At 40.8% G+C, this 25,292-nt stretch overlaps 1 protein-coding gene across 2 annotated transcripts in view; it reads right to left on the bottom strand.

Moving 5' to 3' along the window:
* SCD5 (stearoyl-CoA desaturase 5) overlaps positions 1–25,292 on the bottom strand; it is a 154,219-nt gene that overhangs the window by 16,749 nt on the left and 112,178 nt on the right. For both annotated transcript variants that reach the window (XM_042984284.1, XM_042984285.1), the window contains exon 3: positions 22,560–22,765. In XM_042984284.1, coding sequence (XP_042840218.1) covers positions 22,560–22,765 — 206 coding nt within the window. The remainder of the gene's footprint in view (positions 1–22,559; positions 22,766–25,292) is intronic.

Here is a 25,292-nt window from a genome sequence, read left to right as displayed (position 1 = left end):
AAGTGACTGACTTCAGCTCAGGTCATGATCTCATGGTTTGTGAGTTCAAGCCCTGCCATTGGGCTCTGTGCTGACAGCTCGGAGCCTGGAGCCTGGTTCAGATTCTGTGTCTCCCTCTTTCTGCCCCTCCCCTGCTTGTGCTCTGTCTGTGTGTCTGTCTCTCTCTCTCAAAAACAAGTAAACATTAAAAAATTAAAAAAAGTAAAACAGCTGGATTCTACATTCACTTATTAAATCTTGCTGATCCCTCCCTCATTTTCAGGTACACCGATAAGCTGTCACTTGTGTTTGTCAGTGTTCTCTCCTGCAGTAGCTTCTCTGTCACCTTCTAATTTGTTTCTCTCAATCTGCAAAGGGTGTGAAAACCAGACAGCTGGGTTTGTTCAACTTGCGTGAAATGAAGAACACACAGGCTCTGGGTGAGACCTGAAGAGGGTCACCTGTACCGAAACTCAAAATGCAAAATCATTAGCAATGTGACATTTCTTCAAAGATCTCTTTCTGTGGAGGTAGAGGGTGGACCATTCACTTTGGAGTTTAGAGAATTCCATGAAACAATGTGAACCTGGCACTATCTCCAGTGAAGATTCTCTTTATTTATAGGTCCTTAGTTTTATTCCCATTAATTCCAAGTACCGGACGGCTTAGTTTCTGATTGGTGAGACACGAGCGTATTTAGTTTCCACTGCACTCTGTGCATTTGAACTTAATGATATCATTATGCTGCCTGTGATTTCCTTGAAGACACTTCTGTATAAACAGTGTGAGGTAGGGATGCACGGTGTGTGTGTGTGTGTGTGTGTGTGTGTGTGTGCGTGTGTGTGTGTATTTTTTGTTTTTATTTCTTTGGTTTTTAAAAAATTTTTTTAATTTTATTTTTTTGTGTACTTTCATAATTTTATTTTTTTAATTTACATCCAAATTAGTTAGCATATAGGGCGACAATGATTTCAGGAGTAGATTCCTTAGTGCCTCTTACCCATTTAGCCCATCTGCCTCCCACAACCCCTCCAGTAACCCTCTGTTTGTTCTCCATATTTAAGAGTCTCTTATGTTTTGTCCCCCTCCCTGTTTTTATATTATTTTTGCTTCCCTTCCCTTATGTTCATCTTTTCTGTGTCTTAAAGTCCTCATATGAGTGAACTCATATGATATTTGTCTTTCTCTGACTAATTTTGCTTAGCATAATACCCTCTAGTTCCATAGTTGCAAATGGCAAGATTTCATTCTTTTTGATTGCCGAGTAATACTCCATTGTGTGTGTGTGTGTGTGTGTGTGTGTGTGTATACACACTACATCTTCTTTATCCATTCATCCATCAATGGACATTTGGGCTCTTTCCATACTTTGGCTATTGTTGGTAGTGCTGCTATAAACCTTGGAGTGCATGTGCCCCTTCAAAACAGCACACCTGTATCCCTTGGATAAATACCTAGTAGTACAATTGCTGGGTCGTAGGGTAGTTCTATTTTTAATTTTTTTGAGGAACCTCCATACTGTTTTCCAGAGTGGCTGCACCAGTTTGCATTCCCACCAGCAGTGCAAAAGAGATCCTCTCTCTCCACATTCTTGCCAACATCTGTTGTTGCCTGAGTTGTTAATGTTAGCCATTCTGACAGGTGTAAGGTGGTATCTCATTGTGATTTTGATTTGTATTTCCCTGATGATGAGTGAGGTTGAGCATTTTTTCATGTGTCAGTTGGCCATCTGGATGTCTTCTTTGGAGAAGTGTCTATTCATGTCTTTGGCCCATTTCTTGACTTGATTATTTGCTTCTTGGGTGTTGAGTTTGATAAGTTCTTTATAGATTTTGGATACTAACCCTTTATCTGATATGTCATTTGCAAATATCTCCTCCCATTCTGTCGGTTGCCTTTTAGTTTTGCTGATTGTTTCCTTCTCTGTGCAGAAGTTTTTACTTTGTTGAGGTCCCAGTAATTAATTTTTGCTTTTGTTTCCCTTGCCTCTGGAGATGTGTTGAGTAAGAAGTTGCTGTGGCCAAGATCAAAGAGGTTTTTGCCTGCTTTCTCCTCGAGGATTTTGATGGCTTCCTGTCTTACATTTAGGTCTTTCATGCATTTTGAGTTTATTTTTGTGTATGGTGTAAGAAAGTGGCCCAGGTTCATTCTTCTGCATGTCGCTGTCCAGTTTTCCCAGCACCACTTGCTGAGAAGACTGTCTTTATTCCATTGGATATTCTTTCCTGCTTTGTCAAAGATTAGTTGGCCACACATTTGTGGGTCCATTTCTGGGTTCTCTATTCTGTTCCATTGATCTGAGTGTCTGTTCTTGTGCCAGTACCATACTGTCTTGATGATTACAGCATTGTAGTATAGCTTGAAGCCTGGGATTGTGATGCCTCCCACTTTGGTTTTCTTTTTCAAGATTGCTTTGGCTATTTGGGGTCTTTTCTGGTTCCATACAAGGTTCGGGATTGTTTGTTCTAGCTCTGTGAAGAATGCTGGTGTTATTTTGATAGGGATTGCGTTGAATATGTAGATTGCTTTGGGTAGTATCAACATTTTAACAACATTTGTTCTTCCTATCCAGGAGCATGGAATTTTTTTCCATTTTTTTTTTTTTTGTGTGTCTTCTTCAATTTCTTTCATAAACTTTCTATAGTTTTCAGTGTATGTGTGTGTGTGTGTATTTTATTCATCACTCTATGGGCAGTTCATTAACATTTGAAGTACCCTACCTAATCAGGAATCCACATTTGAGGCATGCTTAGTTAGCATTTGACTAACTCTAATGAGTTCATAAGCCAGAGGTCCATTACAGGCTTCAACTATTTTTATCTCCAATCACCTCCAAAGAGTTTGTAAAATAGTGGTTGAAATACGTGCTTTGTGTAGAAATACTATACTGCTACCTCTATATTCCTCAGAGTGGTGTCACTGAAGGCTTTGCTCCATCCTGTGCCCAACCACTGACAGAATTCTGTTGCTGGAGTCTGACAAGAAGGTGATACTACCTCAACACACCTTCCATGCACAGAGCTTACTGGCATGTCCAAAAGAGCAGCAAGTGGGCTTCACCGAGCTTCCAATGCATGCATGGCTATCTTTGTCCCTAATTGCTAATTGTGGTAGAAATTGGTCTGAGGCAGGGTTCTGCTGTAGGGAAGACCCACTTCCTTCCTCCTCCTCTCACACTGGATTCGGCCAAGGTCAGATCCCAGAAGACACGGCCAAATCGGTCTCTTGTTGCACCATCTATGTTTCTGTGGTGCTCTTTCAGGGTCAGAGGCAGCACCAGTCTTGGATAGGATCACTGTTGGTGTGATGAGACACTGCGCGAATGGGCAGTGTGCTCATGGAACTTCCCTACCCTCACCCTGGGAGGTACGCCCCCGGCTGTGGAGCCATACTGTGAGGGAATGGAAGGCACCAGGGCTGGCTGGGTGAGTCCAGGTGCCACTTACTTCAGCAACTGAGGGTTACAGCATCATACACAAATGATCACCCCAAATGCTGGTTCTAGGCTGTGGCTGTCCAGCACTCTCCACAAACTGGATAGTAAACACACTCCTCAGTCCAGAAAGGATTTTGGGGGGTGCTAGGTATTTCAGTAATCTCATGAAATAGAAAGATGAATAGGACATAGTCACCATCCTCAAGAGCTTTGGGTCCAATGCAAGAGACATACAAGTGGACCATTTTCATACAACATGATAAGCAGAAAGGTGTGGTAGGTCCATGATTCTGTAGACCTGACGAGAAGGGGTCCTTAGCTCATTCTAGGACAATGGACCTCAAACTCTTTGGTCTCAGGACGCTTTAAAATATTTTAAATATCATTGAGAGCTCCAAAGGGGTTTTGTTTATGGGGGATATACCTACCAACATTTACTGTATGGGAACCTAAAGCTGAGAAATGTTTTATGATTTCTTAAATATTTGATGTTAATAATATATGTTAATAATATAAAATTACATGCACTATATAATATCAAATAGTATATGTAAAACATAAATGTATCTGTTAATAGAAAATAAATGCAAAACTGATTGATTCATTAAAATAATAATGAACCTACTCCATGTTAACATAAGGGACATTTTTATGAAAAGTAACTATATTTTCCAAAACACAAAAAAGTTTTAGTGTAAAGAATGGCTTTATTGTACATAATGGCAAATCTCTAATATCTGGCTTCATGGAAGCGACTGGATTGACCCACCTGCTTCTGCCGTGGTTCTGCTGCAATATTTTGTTTTGGCGGAAGTCTACGGAGAAACTGCCTCACACAGACATGCAGTCAGAAAAGGGAGGACCTCACAGACCTCCTAAAAGGGACTTAGGGGAGCCCTCCCCCCCCAGGTAGCACCCCCCCCCCCGCCCCGCTGAGAGTCCTTGAACCGCTGACCTCAGCTTCCTGGATGTGAATTTTGAAGAATGAGTAAAGGCTGTCTAAGAGAAAAAGAACATTCTAGATCAGTGCTTCTCAAACAATCATGGTGCATCTGAATCACTTGGGGTCTGGGGTGGGGCTTGCATCCTGCATTTCTAACAAGCTCCCAGGTGACACTGATGGTGCTGTTCCCAGGACTACATGTTAAGTAGCAAGGATCTAGGCCAGAGAAATAACAGAAGCAAAGGCAGTTATCACAGAACAGCCTGACTTGTGAGGAGACTGGCATAGTTACAGAGTGAAGTACAAGGCGGGAAGTATCAAGACCTAACATAAGCACGCCAGGGAGATAACAGACAGTTGTAACTTTTCCCAAGGGGAAGTCTTGAAAAAGTTTTAAGCAGGAGACAACTCTGGCTCACAGGTATGTGTAATTTCTTATTCTCAATAACTCAGAACTGCAATAAATAAAAAACACACGTGCAAAGTAAGCGGGCAATAGGATGAGGCAAAGGAAGAAGAAAGATGATACTCCCTATACTATTACAACATAGCTTAGTAGAAAGAGCATGTGCTTTGGACTTGGACAGACTTTGCTTAAATTCCGTTTACAAAATGATTCCTGAGTCGGCTTCTCAGAGGCTCAGATTCCATCATTTGTAAGGATAAGAGAGATCCGAGTTATATAGGCAGAGAACAGAGTCTGACACATTGTGAGTAATTGCTATGCTGAAATCTATATGATAAAGGATGTTAGAGAGTAATAAAAAATAACAACTGGAAGCCATTATTGTTATTCTAAGATTAGATGTAGGCCTGAAACAAGATCATTGAGCTTACTAGAATTTTGTATTTTCTGGGAACCTAGGTGGCTCAGTCGGTTAAGTGTCCGACTTCGGCTCAGGTCATGATCTCTCAGTTCGTGGGTTTGAGCCCCGCATCAGGCTCTGTGCTGACAGCTCGGAGCCTGAAGCTTGCTTCGGATTCTGTGCCTCCCTCTCTCTTTGCCCCTCCCCGACTCATGCTCTGACTCTGTCTGTCTCTCTCTCTCTCAAAAATAAACATTAAAAAAAAAAAAGAAGTTTGTATTTTCAAGAGCGAAAAGATTCTGAGAACCTGAGAGGAATCACCCAAGAGTAAATGTTTCTCTATTTGCATGCCAGGCAGTGTCAGCTCATGGCTACCTGCAGTGATGGAGGATGCAGGCCAACAGCTACAAGAGAAAGATCTCTGGTCTCCTGGTTATCATCCTTTCTGGCAAGACAACTTGGACCCAAATTTTCAATCCAAACTTTGAATGGCTTATGTTGCAATCTCCCCACTCTTCTTTCTCTTTTCCTGGTAGTACTTGGTACCAATAATAAGGAGCAAAGGCACAGAGAGCACAGAGAAAAAGAATTATGACTGCATATTAAACAGAGCTATCACAGTTTACAAAATCTCTCTGTGCATGGGTACTCTCATGAGAAGGGCTTTCCCAATTTCTATTCCTCTTTTTCTCTGGAAGCACTTGGCTTTCCAGAAACCCCCTCATCACCACCTGGGATTCTGAGACTCTTCATATCTCATTCGTGCCTTGAAGGGTTAGGTTTTTTTTTTTTTTTAATGTTTATTTATTTGTGAGACAGAGAGAGAGACAGACAGAGTGTGAGTGGGGGAGGGGCAGAGAGAGAGGGAGACACAGAATCTGAAGCAGGCTCCAGGCTCTGAGCTGTCAGCACAGAGCTCGACGCAGGGCTTGAACTCATGAACCCTGAGATCATGACCTGAGCCGAAGTCAGACGCTTTACCGACTGAGCCACCGAGGTGCCCCTGAAGGGTTAGTTATTAAGTCACCCATGATGCGTTGCTTTCTCAATCCATTAAAACAAATACTGGTTCTCTGACTATAAATGAAAGTTTTCATTATCCTAAAAATTCACGTTCTTAGTTGGACAGAATTTGAAAGCCTGTTCATTTATCCTGAAACATATATATGTAGATATATGGGGTTTGTCTCAATCTCTTGATAGTTAGGACTTCTGAGTAATTGTTTTTCTCTGTTTTAAAATGAAAGACAAGATAAGAGTAGGTTTATAACAGAGAGCCAAATGTCAGAAGAGATAGCACACTTCAGTTGAGTCAATGAGCATGTTTTGACAAATCACATTATCTCAGCACTAAGAGTCTTTGTATCTGTGTGACAGATTTGTTATTGTTTTATGTGAAAATAGGTAATGTGAGGAGAAGTAAGTGACTTGGACAGGGAGAAAGTTCAAAGCTGATTTCTGACAAGCATTTCCTCAGCTAGTGGGCTGACAGTAATGTCTTTGGTTTTTCTTTCACCAGGAATTCATCCTTTTAAATTTTTATAATTTTCAGTTTTTTAGACTCAAGAATTGGACTCTTCAAACACCCTTAGCAATGAGATATGCTCCCCAGGAAGGGAGGATTCACCTATGCTCTCATTCATTCATTTATTTTTTCATTTTTTGAATCTGTGGAAGCATTTCTTTAAGAAAAAGCAAGGAGGGGGGTGCCTGGGTGGCTCAGTGGGTTAAGCATCCGACTTGGGCTCAGGTCATGATCTTGCAGTTCGTGAGTTCGAGCCCTGCACCAGGCTCTGGGCTGACAGCTCAGAGCCTGGAAGTTGTTTTGGATTCTGGATCTCCCTCTCTCTCTGCCCCTCTCCTGCACTCTCTCTCAAAAGTAAACATTTAAAAATTTGAATTTAAAAAAAAGAAAGAAAAAGCAAGGAGGGAGGAAGGCGGGTTTTTAATTTCTAAGGTTCATTAAGTCAGCAGATAGCTGATAGGATGGGGGTCTCCATTGGAGCCCTCTGCCTTTGGGCAACAACCTCAATGGCATCCTCTCCAGGTGCAGTGCCCGGTGGTGCTTGCAAAAAGTGGGGACTCCTTGACAGTTTCCGCTGTCCACTGGGATTTTGAGGGAGGGGAGATGAGGTGTCTGGGTATCCACTCCCTGTCCCTCTCACTGGGATAAAAACAGCGATTCCTATTAACAATAACCACAAAAATTACAGAATGTGTAGGAATAAACCCAACAAGAAACATAGAAGATCTATATTTAGAAAACTACAAACATTTACTGGAAGACGTAAAAGAAGTGGTAACAAAGGGATAGAGTGTTCTGGGAGAATGAGAGCGTCAGGAGAAGGTCACGAACCATGCAGACCTCAAGAACCTCATTCTATCCTTCTCTCCTTTACTGTGAATTCTCTCAGCTACTTTATTTTTTTTATTTAAAAAAAATTTTTTTTTTGTTTTAACGTTTATTTATTTTTGAGACAGAGAGAGACAGAGCATGAACGGGGGAGGGGCAGAGAGAGAGGGAGACACAGAATCGGAAGCAGGCTCCAGGCTCTGAGCCATCAGCCCAGAGCCCGACGCGGGGCTCGAACTCACGGACCGTGAGATTGTGACCTGAGCTGAAGTCGGACGCTTAACCGACTGAGCCACCCAGGTGCCCCTCTCTCAGCTACTTTCATATATGGACTTGGAAGCCTCTGGCTATTTTATAAGTGTGTGTCTTTTCTTCCCAATTAAATGATATGATTAATAAAAGCAAGGGCTATCCCTTTTCTTCTCTTTATATCTTCCATATCCCTTAGTACAGAAATGCCTCTACTTACAACTTGGCCATTTAAGGAGGTTCACAGTACGGAGAAAGCAGGGTAAGAAAGTGCATCCACTCTACCCACCACCAGCGGATGGTATTAGCAGCCACAAGCAATCATTCTTCCACACATGGTCTGTTAGTCAGGGGGATGCTGGCTGGATTGGCGCTCAGTTCTGAGCTACTTTATGAATATCAATAACATCATCAGTTTGAAAAGCACAAAAGTAGTGACTTTTGTCAAAAGTTGCAAAAAAGAGACACACAATTTTGACGGAAACAAAAGTGGAGATAATTTTTCGGGACTGAAAGTGGCGAGCGAATGCTTAATGCTACAGGTGCTCCTGGCAGAGCTGGAAGAACCCTGAAGGCCAAGGACTAAATACTGATCAAAAAGGAAGGAACAGATATTGGTGGAATGAAAAAGGCAAGTTTTGGGGGTTGTGGTTAAATGTTAGCAGCAACGAGCAATATCCTTTGGCCTAAACTTTGTCAGTCCTGGTGAAGGCCAGGAGTTATGAGTGAACTTAATCCTAGGCTTGGTGGAAAGTGTTGACGAGTCTGCTGTGAGGTAAGGGTGTCTCTGTAGGTTCAAAGTCGCTGGGTTTAGGGCCCATCAAAATCAGCAAAATCTCGTGTTGGCAAAGGAGGGTGATGCAGCCATAAGAGGTCCACGTTTGGGGAGAAATGTTGAATAGAATGTATGGAAGAGAACAGCACTCCTGGGTGAAAGCTTTGAAGGGCCCACTTATGTTTTTATTTATGGAGATGCATCTGGAAACTGGTAACTTAAACGTTTCTTGGTCACTTTGAACTTACAAAAAAAATGGACACCTGAACAGGGTTTTAGAACTAAGGTCTTCTTGAATGGAGTAACTTCCATATAGTGCCTTATGTGTGGTTAACTGCACAAATATTTATTGTACGTCTCCTCTGTGATGGACACTTTCACATACATTAACTAATTTATTCACTCAATCATTCTGTAAGATATATAGCACCACTATCACCATTTTATGGCTGTGGAAATGAAATCTTGGAGAATTCCAAACGTGGGTTCTTTTGATTCCAAGTTGCTGTTTTACTTCTCCATACATAGCTGCCTCTTTGTGTCAACCAAATTAATGAATGAATAAATAATCCAATGCAATATACATTATAATTTTATCTATGTGTCACACCGTTAAAAAATGGCTTGATTTTTGAATGCACATCTATTAGTTTATATAATGTCAAAAATACATACAATATACATAATGCCACCAGTGTTACTTTATATAATATCACCAAGTCCCGCTGTTGTGTGTTTCTCTTTTGACTTTCCAAATATCTCCAGGGGCCCAGAAGGGGCATACAGCATTAAGAGGCACTTTGAAGGGTGGTTTCAGTGAGTATATAATGAAGCCAAACAGGACACCCCCCGGAAGGGTTACTTTTCAATATGTATTTTTGATGCAATTCACAAAACATCTTGCAGTGCAGCCTCCTGGTTAAGGACCCTTCCTTGTCTCTGGAAATCCTTTGTACCGACAAGGAATAGAGAAAATGGTCGAGAATTCTAACCAGGGTTGTTTAGTGTAATTTCTCCGGTGCTCCTGTGCAAAGTGTGGCTGTAACAAAACCTATCTCTCAACCTAATCATACCTTGATATGTTCAATAAGATATAACATGGTGAAATGAAGAGTGAGGAATTAGAATAAATTGTGTCAAAGAAAAATCTCCCTAATAGCTCTGACATGACAACCTGCACATGAATAATCTAAATATTCATTTTGGGTAATAGAACAGCTATCAACAAATTCATTACCGAAGACAATATTTTCACTTCAACTGTCAACTGACAAGGGGTCCCCATAATATACTGCCATTAGCAGTTTGCATCAGTAACAAAGAAAATGCACTTGAATTTCACAAATATGTATGAATCATACTCTTTCAATTTTAAAAAAGGACTCAGCCTCATTAAAAGTTTTCACAAAATAGCTGTCACAGGGACATTAACCTCGTAAATCATTTCATGGCAAGAACTACAAATTGGACAGTAAGTAATGGATTTGTTTCCAGGTAAACAATTTATTTCTTACTTTAAATATATGCATTTGTGCCTTCAGATTCCTCTTGTTTAAACAACTTCTCCTATATTACTCTCTTTCTAGCTTAGTCGTTGCTGGATTCTTTAGAAAGAGAGTCTTCCATGAAGCAAAACAGCACTAAAATGACTGTTATTACTTATCAAGTAATACATCCCAGCTCAGAGTACCAGGGATAGTAGGAACAAGAAATATGTAAATGTTCCATGTGTTAATTTGCCTGTGTAGACATCAGACTCATTTGTGGCTGTTCTACCTTCCTGTTCCAGGAAGGGCAGAAGGATTCTGGGTAGGAAAGTGGGCTTTGGCATCTCACTTTGTTAGATTTTCTTCTTCAACAAAAATGGAGGAAGGAAATGAAAAGATAGTACCTTTGTCCTTGACCAACAGTGGATTTGGAGTTGTGAGGAAAATAACTGCATATCCCCTTTAAAAGGCAAATGGCAAAAAACACATGACCACATATTTAGTCTCACTAATAATCAAAGATCTGCAAATCCATTATGACTGTGAGTATCACAAGCTGAGAAATTTACATATTATTTGACTCAGCTATTCTGATTTTAGCCAAAGGAAAATATCATAGCTATGATAAAAAATTTATGTATAAAGTTATTCATCTCACCATTGTTTTAATGATAAAAAAGGTGAAAATCCTTCAATGTTCATCAGAATTAATGACCTGTCTTCACAATGAAATATTAAGTAGGCACTAAAACTGGAAAGATTTCACAGGATTCCATTAGGCAAAAACTGTAGGTCCTATAAAACAGGACACAGAGTTCTTCTTCCACTTAGGATGTAGAAAGTCATAAGAGAACATTGTTTCCATCAGAGCAATAAGAAAAGGTTGGCAATATACAAAATAATAACTTTTCTAGAGCCCATCAGAGAAGTGAGGTCACAAGGCAACTAAGTGAATTGAATTCCAAAGAGTGGTAAGCCCATCCATGAACTTCTTCACTTGGCAGAGCATAAGGAAGGATGGGGCCACCATATTAACAGATGAGAAGAAATTAGCTAAAAATTTACCTAAAATCCTTAAAGGCCAAGTGTGGGCTAATTTGTCACTTTGGAATAGCTTAGAGCCTCAGACACAAGGGAGTTTGCACTCACCTTCCAGGTCTTTTATCTATACCTGCATTAAATGTTCACAAAAAAGTCAGAGGCAAAGTAGGAGATTGGAGAGAGTTCCTCTCCACTGTATAGACATGCAGGATGTGACCAGCTGCCACCAAATGACAAGCACAAAGCCTTGACCTCTTCCCCAGAGACTTCTCTTACAAAGCCAAAGTCTTAAGCTGCTGGGGGAGGGCAGAAAACCTTTTGCCTCTAAGACTAGGCAAAAGTCCAATACTTCTGGAAGAACAAGAGAAACAAAACCTGCTTGTTTCTGAGGGAGGAGTAGGAAACTCCCCCCCCACTCCCAGACATAGGCAGAGTCATTGCTGTTGAAGGAGAGGTGGAAGCAAAAACCTGGCTTATGCCCAGGATCTTGCACTGCTTCAAAGCAGAGATCTCCTATTGTTGGTGAAGATGAAAAAATGCTCAAGAAGTATTAACCCCAAGGTTCAGGCACAGAGCTTGCCTAAGTCTGATATGGGACTAAGACAGCAAAGAAATCCCAACCCCCTACATTAAGACATGCATAGACAAGCAAACAATAGAAGTCTCCCCTAGTTCAGATAAGGGCAAGACCACAGAGAGAGATGTCCTCTGTGGCACAGGTATGCAAGGACAGCTGAAAGCTGAAGGCAAAAGCATTAATACTTAGAAATCCTCTCTGGTACTCCAGGGTCTACTCTAAGCATTTGATAATAGCAGCTCTTCACCAAAGTCTTTGGTACACTAAACCCAAATCTAACTTAACTCCTAACTCATTGACTCAACCTCCACCTTTTCCCATCCCCTTCACCCATATTAATGGCCTGAAAGAAGAATAGGTGTGGCCATTTAAAAAAATTTTTTTTAATGTTCATTTATTTTTGAGAGAGAGAGAGAGAGAGCATGAGTGAGGAAGGGGCAGAGAGAGAGAGAGAGAGGGAGACACAGAATCTGAAGCAGGCTCCAGGCTCTGAGCTGTCAGCACAGAGCCCAACATGGGGCTTGACCTCACGAACCGTGAGATCATGACCTGAGCTGAAGTCAGACGCTTAACCGACTGAGCCACCCAGGCGCCCCTAGGTGTGGCCATTCTCAAACATAAATTATATTTACCTTAGTATTTCTATTCTTGTAGACATGTCCAGCATATAATTAAAAATTATAAATCACATAAAAATGCAAGGAAAAAAAAACCACTGTCTAGAGATAAAGCAATTAATAGAACCAGACTCAAAGATGATTCAGCTGTTGCAACTATCAGGGACTTTCACTATAATTAACACATTTAAGAGATCTAGTGAAAAAATGGACAATATGCATGAACAGATGGGAGATACCATCAGAGAGATAGAAGATATAGAAGTGCAAATGCTATACTTAAAAAACAGTATCAGAGATAAAGAATTCTTTTGATGGGTTCATTGGCAGACAAGATATAGCTAAGGAAAGAATTAGTGAACTTGGAGATATGTCAATAGAAATTATGCAAATTGAAATATAAGATAAAAAGGAGTGAATTAGATAAAACAGTGTCTCTAAGAGCTGCGGAACGACATCAAGTGGTATAACATAGGTGTCATTAGAGTTCCTGTGGAAGGAGAGAGAAAACAAGGCCAAAAATAGTCTGGAGAGCTAACAACCAAGAATTTTCCAAAATTTATGAAAGAAAACAAGTCACAGATCCAAGAAGCCCAAAGAATCTTGAGCAAGATAACTGCTTCCTCACAAAATAAACAAACAAAAACAAAAAACCCTAGACACATCAGAGTCAATTTCTGAAAAGCAATAACAAAGAAAAATTCTTGAAGACAGTGAGAAAAAAGAAACATCACATGCAGAGGAATAATAAGAAGAATCACAGCAGACTTCTCAGAGACCATGCAAAGCATAAGACAAGGGATTGACATCTTTTAAAATCTGTAAGAAAAAACTTGCCAATGTAGAATTTTATGTCCAGTGAAAATATCTTTCAAAAATGAAGATAAAATAAAGACCTCAGATAAGCAAAGCTGAGAATGTATTGCCAATAGACCTGTGCCACAAGAACTGTTAAAGGTAGTTCTTCAGGCAGAAAGATGATATCAAATGGAAATTAGGACACACACACAGAAAACCATGAGGCTAGAGGTGAAATAAAGAAGGCAAATATTAAATATATTTTTCTTATTTAATTACCTTGAAATAATATATAGGGTATAAATAAAGTCTTGTAAAAAGAAAGCAGAGCATAGTTCATTAAAAAGAACTTTAGAAGGATATACAGCAAAATTTTAACTGATGTTTTCTAAGTGGAAGGATTATAAATGATTTTATCCTTTATGAAGCTTATTTGCATTTTCTAAATTTTCTACAATTAACTTTTATGATATTTTGTACTAAAAAGAGAATTTTATTCTTATGTTCTGTCTTAATTATTTTTTAAAGGTGGTATTTGGATCCCAAGCTCTGAGGTTAGAGAAATTTTAGAAGGTAATTGTTGGAGAAAATAATAAGTAGAAGATAAGTTTTCTGTTATGAAAATCTTTCTCCACTTTTTTACCTTTCTCATAAAAAAGAGACAATGAAAAGGCAAAAATGGTCTTTTTCTCTGATGGCGTAATCCATTGGTAATACATCTAACTTTTAAGAGAATAAATAAGTATTAAATAAAAGCCTCTTATAAGAGTATTGGTTCTCTCCCTACTGGATAAAGCCTTGGAGCTGGAACCACATACATGACTGAGGGGCTTTTTATTCCAAGAAAATATTAAAAGATTATTCTCTATGTGGTCTCAAAAGAGAGCCAAGAATTGATGATATCTAAGTATTACTGAGAATTTATACTTCCACAAAAATGTCTTTCATAAAATTTAATCTTGCCTTAACTACTACATAATTACTTAATTTTTACATTAAAACTTAGCTAAGATTTCTTTGCAGCTTTGGTAGCAACTAATATTTTACTAGAGAGAATAAATTAGTGCAAACATCTGCTATTCTTTTTTGACATGGTTAATTGAGGCCACAGGGAGCCAGAATATTTAGAATTCAAGTCCAGAATCCAGATACCATCATCTACATGATACAGTTATTGAAAGGATCAGAGATAATGTGTGAAAAGACACAATGTAAGTGCATAATAGGCAGTTAGTAAATGGTAGTTATTATTGACTACGGAAGTATATCAAAGATGCATGAAGTCACCTTCGCTGCCATCAACAATGAAGCTAAGGTAACACTTTACAAACAGCAGTTCCAGAATCCACTGACACCTGTTAGTTAATATGTCTAACATGCTAGTCAATGATGTATTCAGATTCCAGACATTTGAGAAACTGTCTCCTCATCTTGCCAGGGGAATTTCACATAGAAATGGAATGGTCAGTGTGGGGAAAGAAAAATGACAATACAGTTGATGTATTTTTATGTGCATGCACACACACACACACACACAGAGAGAGAGAGAGAGAGAGAGAGAGAGAGAGAGAGGAAGTTTTCATAAAGTTCTCATAGGAAAAGTACCTCTCACACAGGCAAACAAATAACATTTTGACCTGGAAATTTTTAAAAAGTCAAAATTAGTCATTGAATTATATGCCACACTGGTTTCTCTCTCACCTAAATTTTTAACCACTAAAATAGGGAAATTTTGGTGTTAATGCTACAGCTTCAATACTGGATCATCTCAGTCTTGTATCCCAGAGTATAATTTGATTCTTTGGCTATAGCAATCAGTTGCTTTAGAAAGGCCAAAGGTTTAAGAAGAAGAGTAAAGGATGTTGTACCTCTTCCATTGACTTTTAACAAAAGGAATCTAATTAAATACAGTTTACACTTCTTTAGCTGATTTGATCATCTTCCTTGGAACTTAGAGATTCATAATTTTAACTTTTGGCAACTACAGCTGGATGCAGGGAACACTACTCAAAGAAAAGTTATTTCATCCTCAAAACTTTCACAGCCCCAAGACAAGATGCAATGATTTGAGATGAGGACAGAATGGGAGAGAAGATTCCAGGGCTCAAGCTATTAACCAAAGATAGACTACCCCTCAGAAATGGAAGCCAAGATTCATGGAGAGAGAATATTTACATGCAGAAGTAATGTATGGAAAGAATAAATCAGAACAAGATCATGACATGAGGAAAGAATACAAGAGGACAAAAATCCTCATCTCCCTCCAAAAAGAAGAAAAAGTCTGCCTGAACAATGGGCTAAATGGCTTTTATTCTCTAATAAAACTATGCAAGAAGAAGAACTGCATGGCTTGGAGAACACGGTGTGACTGATGAGGGAAAATGTACCCATGCAGAGAAGGGCACAAAGGCAGGAACAAAGCCCTCCGGCAGGTGAAGAGACAAAGACTGTGAGGACAGAAAGAGGCAAATAGACAAGAGGAAGTGAACCAAAACAGATTCATGGAACAGGGACTGAGTAACAAGAGAAATGGAAAGGGGAGCAGCAAAAGTATCTTTCTGTGGAGAGAGAGGCCCAGTCAGGCAGGGGGGCAGGTGTATGGTGGGGCATCCTCTCTCACATCCCCAAACACAAATGGGGGAATTCTAGAAAGAGGGAGCAAATATTCTCCAGAATCTGGTTCTCCTGTGGACTGTTCCATCCCCAGCACCTAGAACAATTTCTGGTATATAGTGGGTGCTCAAAATATAGTTCTTGAATGAAAAGTGATATATGCAGAAACAAGAAGAAAGCTGAATCCTGAGAAACACCATGTGCCTCATCACTTACATTATTTATTTTTGTTTTTATTTTTAAATTTTATGTAAATCCAAGTTAGTTAACATATAGTATAATAACGGTTTCATGAGTAGAATTCAGTGATTCATCACTTATATATAACACCCAGTGCTCATGCCAGCAAGTGCCCTCCTTAATGCCCATCACACATTTAGCCCACCCCCGCAACCTTCCCCACCCAACAATGCTCAGTTTGTTCTTTGTATTTAAAAGAGTATCATAAGAGTATGATTTGCCTCCCTCTCTGTTTTTATCTTAATTTTCCTTCCCTTCCCCTACATTCATCTATTTTGTTTCTTAAATTCCACATATGAGTGAAATCATATATTTATCTTTCTCTGACTGACTTATTTTACTTAGCATAATACATTCTAGTTCCATCCATGTTGCTGCAAACGGCAAGATTTCATTCTTTTTGAATATTTGTAATATTCCCTTGTATATATACACCACATCTTCTTTATCCATTCATCAGTTGATGGACATTTGAGCTCTTTCCATAATTTGGCTACTGTTGGTAGTGCTGCTGTAAACATTGAGGGTGCATGTGCCCCTTTGAATCAGCATTTTTGTATCCTTTAGATAAATACCTAGTAGTGTAATTGCTGGGTTGTAGGGTAGCTCTGTTTTTAATTTTGGGGGGAACCTCCATACTGTTTTCCAGAGTGGCTTCACTGGTTTGTCTCACCAGCAGCGCAAAAGTGTTTCCCTTTCTCCACATCCTCACCAAAATCTGTTGTTTCCTGAGTTGTTCATTTTCTCATGGCTTACATTATTAAGGTGTGAGTTGGCACAGAGTATACCAAAGAGCTGGGATCTGCATATAGCATAAACAAGTGATGTTCCCCTTGGAGCCAGTTTGGTTTTACTGTTGCAGGACCATTAGGGACCCAAGTGAGACGGGCAGTGGTCAAACTAAGGGTAATTGATGTGCAAAGGAGTAGCAGAGGGTGGTTGTGCTTAAAAGGCACTGCCTCCATGTCCCCGAATCTCACCCACATGACCAGATGTTTGAATATCTCATCATCCAGGTCCTCTCATTTGGGGATCATTTTCTGTAGAGTTTTCCACAAATTGCAACTAACCAACTAAGGCCTTGAATGTACTCAGCCACTCAGTGTCACTAATATCTAGAGAAGAGCTGTTCTATTAACTTAGCAACAAGTAGGGTAGGTCCCCAAGGAAAATGGACTCAGAATAGAAAGAGACTCCCTGGGGGCCCCACGAGGAACCCTGATGAAAAAGCAATGGATTTTGTCAACTGAGATGGGATTATGTTGGTTGTAAATTCCCAGATGACTCATCCCAGTCCCTAGGGGATCCCCCACATGGAAGATGAGGGGATGAGATAGAGAAGTGAAAATAAGTCAATTGTAGACTTGTCTGACTGCTCTGCCCTGGCAATTTGATGTCACCAACACAGAAATACATGTGGGGTTTGGACAGAGGATTGACATAAAGACACAAAAAGGAGGATGTCACTGAGAGATGTGATGCTATTGTTGAAGAAAGAAAAAGACTAATGATAACAGACCAGGGGGAAATTGAAGTGAAGGAGGTCTTAAATAGATTCTAGCCATTCAAGTGTCAATCTTATTGGAAAGGGAAAATTTACACATTTTCATACCTTTCCAGGGTTTCAAAACAGAAGTGCTTTACCTTTCTGAATCACTCCAACCATTTTTCTCTTAGCTAATCCCATACTATGGCAATGAGGCAAGGACCTTGTTTTCATGTGTCTGGCTTAGTATCCTTGTTAACTCCTTCAAAAATACACATGACATTGTCTGCATGCTACTTCTAAGGGAATTTCTTATCTAATATAGGAATCAATGGGATAAGCAAAGCATTAGGAAGAACAGCCTCTGGATTTTTATCCTCATTCTGCCATCTCGGAAAAATGATGTGAGATTCCAGTTTCTGCTTAGAAAATGGTGGCAGAAAGGCCACTCACTTGCTTTATAATGAAAACGTTGTCAGACTGAGCCACTTGTGATGGCTAGTTATTTTGCTTAAGTAATTAAGTACCTACGGGAGAGCCTACCTCATACCAATTCGTACTTTCTTCCATGGGAACAAAACCAGGAATTTATGCAAGGGTGTAAGGCATCAACCAAGAAACTACATTTCCTGACATGGTTAATGAGAGGTGCGTGGATAGGCTATATGTGGCTCCTGGGAAAGCTCCTTATAGGTGACTGACTCAGGTGAGCAGTGTTACCCCTCACCCTCACCTTCCTTCTGATTAGGGCTCTAGTGGTCACATTGGACCTTAAAATGAAAGAATGAAAGTCACATGCTAAGGTTGGTGGAGCAGAAAGATGAAAGAATCTGGTTTTCAACTGACACTGTTGCCACCATAACCTGGGCCTTCACAATTCTTTTATATGTGAGGGAAATAAACTTCTATTCTGTTTTGGCCAAACACAATTCCTAACTGACAGACCTACTGCCAGTCTTATGAGTGGCCCCCTTCTAGGCTCACACTGATATTCGTAGGGCCCAGACCAAGAACAGAGGTGGAGGCCCTTAGCCTGTGATCTGCCCCATTCTCTTTCCACCCCTAGTTCTATCCTCTTTCTATGGACAGCCAAACTCATCTCCAGGCTAACACTGCCTCTTGGCCACTGTTCAGGACTAGGGTGTACACATCTCTACCAGGAGGACAGAGCCCTGGAGAGGCCAGTGTAGGCTCTGGAAGTAGGCTCAGAGTCATTTGGACAGGGAATTCTAGGTTCCTTGGAGCCCAAGGCAACGTATACAAGTGGGAGAAGATTCCAGGTGGTATGTGCCTCTGCCCTGTGATCTCCTCACCCTGTAGGGAAAAGCACAGCTCTTGTAGGCATAGAACCTCAGGCAGGGCTCAGTTGCCAAAGTCTGAATGTGATACCACTAGCTTCTCTCCCTCTCACCTCCTAATGCCTGCCATTTTGTCATTCACAACCAGGCAGCAGAGCAAAACTTGAAGCAGTCCAGTTAACTACTTGTTATCATAGCCTTGGTAAAATTTTTAGAGGAAAAGTCTAGAATTATAGCTTGAACTGTGTTGTCCTCCTGTTACGTTTAATGCCACTATCTTCTCTCTTTTGTTATACTGTATAATGGAAAGTTGATCAAGCCTGGCTCTCTGACAAGGCAAGCTTTTATTTGGTAAACTGTCATGAGGATGGCTGAGCACAAGTTTATCAACCAACTGCAATATTAGTGCTGGAGCAGCACTAACATTAGTGAATTAGCTGCAAACCCCGGGGATCAGAACCAGAACAGAGCCTGGTGCCCTCAGAGAACCATAGAGGAGCAGGTGGGGATTCTGACAAGGAGAGCAACTCTATAAGGTGTACTATCAAAGTGACCCAGGGCCGAATCTCTGTTATGCAAGGAGTCCCCCATTCAGCTAAGGGTAGCAAGGACTTAGACTTGATGTGGCAGTCCTGCCAATGACAGGGTCCATCCCTCCTCCAGCTTACACCCCAAGTGCAAGGACTCATTCTTTAAGGAATCTGTTGCCTCCATATAGTCTGACTGGCAGAACCAATAAAGCTGGCTTCACAGACTTGAAAATATCCAAACCCTGTACTACCTCTGTGTATTCTGGAAGCTCTCTCCTTTAGTGCAGTGATTCTAAGCCTTATTTCAGATTATGGATCTCTGTGTTCTCCAGGCTGGATAATTACCAATGAACATGAGTACTCACCTACACTTAAGAGAACCGTTGTAACCCTTTTCAAACAGCAAGGTATAATCAAAAGAACACGGAGCAAATAATTTGAGATGTAGATGCTTGCCACAGGGTAATATTTGTGTCCCCCCCAAATTCACATGTTGAAACCTAATTCCCAGTGCAATGGCATTAGGAGGTGGGTCTTTGGGGGGTGATTAGGTCATGAGGGTGGAGGCCTCCCAAATGGGATTAGTGTCCTTACAAAAGAGACCCCCAGAGAGCTCCTTCCCCGCTTCTGCCATGTGTAGAAACAGCAGGAAGGAGGCTGTCTATGAAGCAGGAAGAGAGCTCTCACTAGACACCAAATCTGTGGCACCTTAATTTTGGACTTCCCAGCCTGCAAAACTGTGAGAAATAAATGTAGCTGTGTAAGTTACCTAGTCTATGGTATTTTTGTTATAGCAGCCCCAAAAGACCAAGGCAGTACTTCTATCCCCAACCTTCTATCTATATTTTGTTTATTAGTTTTCCCATAGGAGAAATGGAAGGCATGAGCTAAATGATTTACAAAGTCCCTCCCTGTTCTAAAGTTCAATGGCTCTATATAGTTCTATGTATCGACAGATATATTAAATATCCTTTCCCCCATCTTCATCTAACTTCTTGTCATCTTTCAGGTCTTGGCTTAGAAGCTAGTTTCTTTCCTAGGCCCTCCCTCACCCTCACCAGCCCGTATTGTGTTCCTGTGGCACGCTTTTACAATACTTCTCTCACGAGAGTATAACTGTCTGTACATTTATTTGTGGGATCCCTGCTGGTCTGCAAATCTGGGGGATACAGCCACCAATCTTGAAGGTTGTATCCTCAACACCAATTCTTAGCAGGAACTCAATGGTATATATGAAATGATGATATGACTGGATGATATGAGTGGATGGATAGCTACAACCCCCTTTGGTCACTGGGCTGGTGAGGAAAGATATTCTCAGGTAACTATTTAGGGAACATGCTGAAATAGTCTCTGTTCTTCTGCTTGCATTTAGAAATAGTCTTTGGACATAAGTGCCATGAGTACAAATCTAATGAATCAAATTACCACATTTTTAAGGAAAAAGATGAAAAAAAAGATCTTCCATTTTTATGGTGAGAGAAACCCAGACTATTATACTCAGCCCAGTTCTCATTAATAAAATAGAAGATCCTTTGCCTTCTCATCTGAGCTCTTCAAATTAATCTAAGACCTGATTGTCCCAAAGCATTACTAATTATATAGCAACATCATTTATATCACAGAATTGGAAATGACACACATATTCAGCTGCAGAGTGATCGTTAAATAAACCGTGACACTCAACTAGTGAACTCACACAGCCTTCAACAATGGTGCCTCCAACATAATCTGAAGTTCAAAAGCAAGACATAAAATTACATATGCAGTATGCTTGTCATCATGTGAAATATATCAGATATGTGGACAAAATATGGAAAGATACACTACAGATTATTAATTGTGGCTGTGTTTGTGTGTTAGGACTTGAATTATTTTCTTTCCACTGTTCTGAATTTTGCAGATTTTCGTTAATGATATTTAAGACTTTATGTTTATGGTGAAAAATCAAAACGAATAAATCATTTAATTGTTCATCAAAAACCTCTTGTTATTTTCTGCTAGAGAACTTTTGGCTACTGATACTGGGTGTGTCCACTAGAAAGAGCTGTGTTGAGGCACACAGTGACCCTCTGGAGAAACCAACAGAAGCAGGGGATGGAAACACACTGAGTCCTTTGGACTAGCAACTGCCTGTGGAATAATAATAATCACTGATCTAAGCTCTTAACTATGAGCCAGGCATTTCCCATACATTTTTTTCCATTATGTGCTCATAAGAACTGTAGGAGGTAATGGTCAAGAGCCAGTCTTTACTAGCACATGGAGGAGCCACAAAGTTTGATCCTAGGCAGTCTATCTCCACGGTCCGCCATTTTCTCACTGTGTGCTGCTGCCCACTCCAATGTAAAGAGGGAGGCCGGGGGAAAGTGAGCACAATTCTAAGCCGTACTTCCTTTCATGCAAGAATCGTTTGTGTCAGACAAAGGCACAGCCTCCATTTCTGTTTTCAGGAGTTTCTACTCAGATATGGTCTCAAATATGACTCTTGCTTGTCAGTGGAGATGGCCTCTGGTAACCACTTTTTCACCATATTATATCAAGACTCTAGCCAGAGTGTAATCCATAAATTGTCTCTCTTTGCACATAAATTCATTACTTTGGGGCAAAAAGCCCATTTATAAATGCTCTCATAGTGGCCAACTTTGCAGATCCAGACCAACATGGACATAGTCTATGCCAGCTTCCTGGTAAAGGTGAAAAATAGCCACTCTCTATCTGCCAGCACAATTACAAGTGATTTTCTCCATGTGCCTGTTGAGAGTAGATTTATCCTGTAAATGCTGACTGGCTGAATACGCTCAGCTAACACCATTAGTGCACACAAGCATTTTGAGGCTCTCTGTTACATGATCACATTTCCTCTGCACAAAAATCTACTCGTGTAACATTTCTAGGAGACAGGGGAAGAGAGCCATCACTATAAGAGAATTCCAGGAGAACAGAGAAGTATACCTGGATAGAGTCCAATGCTGTTGGAGTCAAGGATCACTAAAACGAAGCAAGTTCTCCCCACCCTCCCCACCACCCCAGGGAAACTCTAATGGGGGAGCAGGGAACTACAGAAAAAGATTCCGTGAAATCAGTCATGTGGGTTGGTCTGAAGGAAATGACGTTTGGGCATAAAGGAAATCCATTTAAAATTAAAATTAAAACAATTGTGTAAATAGGGAAGACTTAATGAGCAAAAGAAAATGAATAAACAGAGATAAATCCTAATAAGAGAGTAAGTGGTATGAGGAGAACTACTTGGGGGTATTATTGCACTCCACTGTGCTCTGTCTCTTGGTCCTGTCCCCGAGGGACAAGCCTATGGTGTCTGTTCACTTACTTTCTCTGGAATCGGACCACAGGATCAGCCAGCAGGTCAGTGAGGTCAAGTTTTCTCCCCTTCTCAATGACATCTGGATGTTTGCGAACAAAGAGCCACCCGATATGAGAGAAGAAGAAGCCCCGACGGGCATTGTGTGGGTCAGCATCGGTCTCTGAGTACTTGTGGTGGACTCGGTGGTCCCTGGACCACTCGAAGATGTCATTCTGCAGAGAGAACACAGACCCTGAGTGAAGAGACAAAGCACCCTGGTGCCTTCTTGAAAACTTAGCCTCCCTCTATGCCTCACCCCCACCCCCTTACCATCCTCACCACTGACTTCTACTTTGCTCCCATCCTCAACCCACAACCTCTGCACCTCAATTTCAATCCCTGGGGTTGGTCTGGGATGATTTCCATGAAAATAAGAGGAAATCTTTGCTTAGTAGGGATCTTCGCTTGTGTTTGGGATGTGCCTGCTGCAGGAGATCCAGGCTTGTTGAGTGAATGAGAGGGGAAACCTGAACGTTCTGGTGGGGGTTACTGAAATCTCCTGGGAGAGAATTCATATCAAGAAAAGAGAGATCCAGTCTCAAGATGAAGTCTTGTTGTCAGAGGAGAGGGGCAATCTTGAGTATGAAAGAAGGCTGGTTCTTGGCCTGAATCTCTCTGGCCTCCCTCTCATTCTTTTTTATTTTTTTTATTTTTTTTAATTATTATTATTTTTTTTAACGTTTATTTATTTTTGAGACAGAGAGAGGCAGAGCATGAATGAGGGAGGGGCAGAGAGAGAGGGAGACACAGAATCTGGAATAAGCTCCAGGCTCTGAGCTGTCAGCACATAGCCCGACACGGGGCTCGAACTCACTGACCGTGAGATCATGACCTGAGCTGAAGTCGGACCCTTAACCGACTGAGCCACCCAGGCGCCCCTTTAATTTTTTTTTTAATGTTTATTTATTTTTGGGAAAGAGAGAGAGAGACAGAGCATGAGCGGGGGAGGGGCAGAGAGACAGGGAGACACAGAATCTGAAGCAGGCTCCAAGCTCCGAGCTGTCAGCACAGAGCCCAACGCAGGGCTCGAACTCACCAACTGCGAGATAATGACCTGAGCCGAAGTCGGACACTCAACAGACTGAGCCACCCAGGTGCCCCCATCTCATTCTTTAATAGCCTTCATATCCAACTTACAGAGAGCAGGAAGCCAGTAAGTAAAAACCCAAAAGCTACTTCACCAAATCTCTGCAAAATACCAAGACACAAATAATACTGTTTGAGGAGTGCTCTAACAGTGTGTCACAGGAAGGGAGGGGAAGTGATTTTGGTTCCTTGAGGAATCTGATGTACTTGGCCATCGGAGAAGAAATGCTTAAGGTACAGGCTGTTCTTAGTGGAATCCCAAGAGAGACTCTGCTGCCCAGGCAAAGAGAAGCATTGTCTAGCAGATTCTGCCAAACCCAGGCACACATGGGGGACACATCCTATTGACCGCCCTATGATGGGAGACAGAAGAAGGGTGTCCAGAGACTGGAGGTCCTGGGTGAGCTATCAAGGGCACCAACCAATGTCATTTAGGCTGATATTATTAATGAAACTTTATCAGTACCCATGGGCCAGTGGTATCTATAGACTTTCAGTTTATACTCAGTTTTGTTTTTCGCTGACAATGTTTTCAAAACTTTGAGCAGGCAAATCATTCTGGGAAGTAGTGCTTTTGATAGGAAAACTAGTCTGAAATAAAAATAAATTTACAGGGGTGCCTGGGTGGCTCAGTCAGTTAAGTGTCCAACTCTTGATTTAGGCTCAGGTCATGATCTCACAATTCGTGAGTCTGAATCCCTCATCTGGCTCTATTCTGACAGTGTGGAGCCTGCTTCGGATTCCCTCTTTTCTGTTCTCTCTCTGCCCCTCCCCGACTCGTGCTTTCTCTCTCTCTCAAAATAAACAAACTTAAAAAATAAAATAAAAATAAATTTATGTAGTGCATAAGCCCCTTTGTTTTAAAAAAAGATCATAATGTTTTTATACCATACTATTCAGGACATAGTTATGTTTTCACTAGAAATCTGCCATTTTACAGGTATTGGCTTCATCCTGCTGATGAGAAGAGAGGGAACTGTTTTATTCTCAAAGTTCCAATAGTTTCTCTAACCAAAAGGGGGTTCATTGAGTCTCTGGCTCATCCAATGCTGCTGGAAGGTTACTCAACTTTGTTTATCCAATAGCACCCCTGAAAGCTTCTCAATTTGCTTCACCCTTGGGTAATAGGACAAAGAGAGGGGAGGTAGAAAGACCTTAAGAGTTATGTGCTCAGCTTTGACTATAAAAAGAGAAAAAAGGTTCTTGGTAGCCTGTGCAAGGCAAAAATTATAGCCTGGCTTAGTGAGATAAGAAAGAAGTATTTTAGGGGCACCTGGGTGGCTCAGGTCATAATCTTGCAGTCTGTGAGTTCAAGCCTCGCGTCTCTGTGCTGACAGCTCAGAGCCTGGAGCCTGTTTCAGATTCTGTGTCTCCCTCTCTCTTTGACCCTCCCCCATTCATGCTCTGTCTCTCTCTGTCTCAAAAATAAATAAATGTTTAAAAAAAAAAAAAAAAAGAAAGAAGTCTTTAGATTTTACCAGAGTATTTAAACACAGTGATTGGAAAGAGAAAGTATTTATTATTTATAACCATAGAATCTGGAGTTAGAAAGGAATTTCAAATGTGAGTCAAGACCACTGCAGCCCAAGGAATAATTTATTCCTTTTGCTTTAT

Source organism: Panthera tigris, chromosome B1 (assembly GCF_018350195.1).
Source record: "Panthera tigris isolate Pti1 chromosome B1, P.tigris_Pti1_mat1.1, whole genome shotgun sequence".
NCBI classification, from domain to species: Eukaryota; Metazoa; Chordata; class Mammalia; order Carnivora; family Felidae; genus Panthera; species Panthera tigris.
The sequence above is the reverse complement of the archived record's forward strand: the minus strand, read 5'-3'. Positions and strand labels throughout refer to the sequence as shown.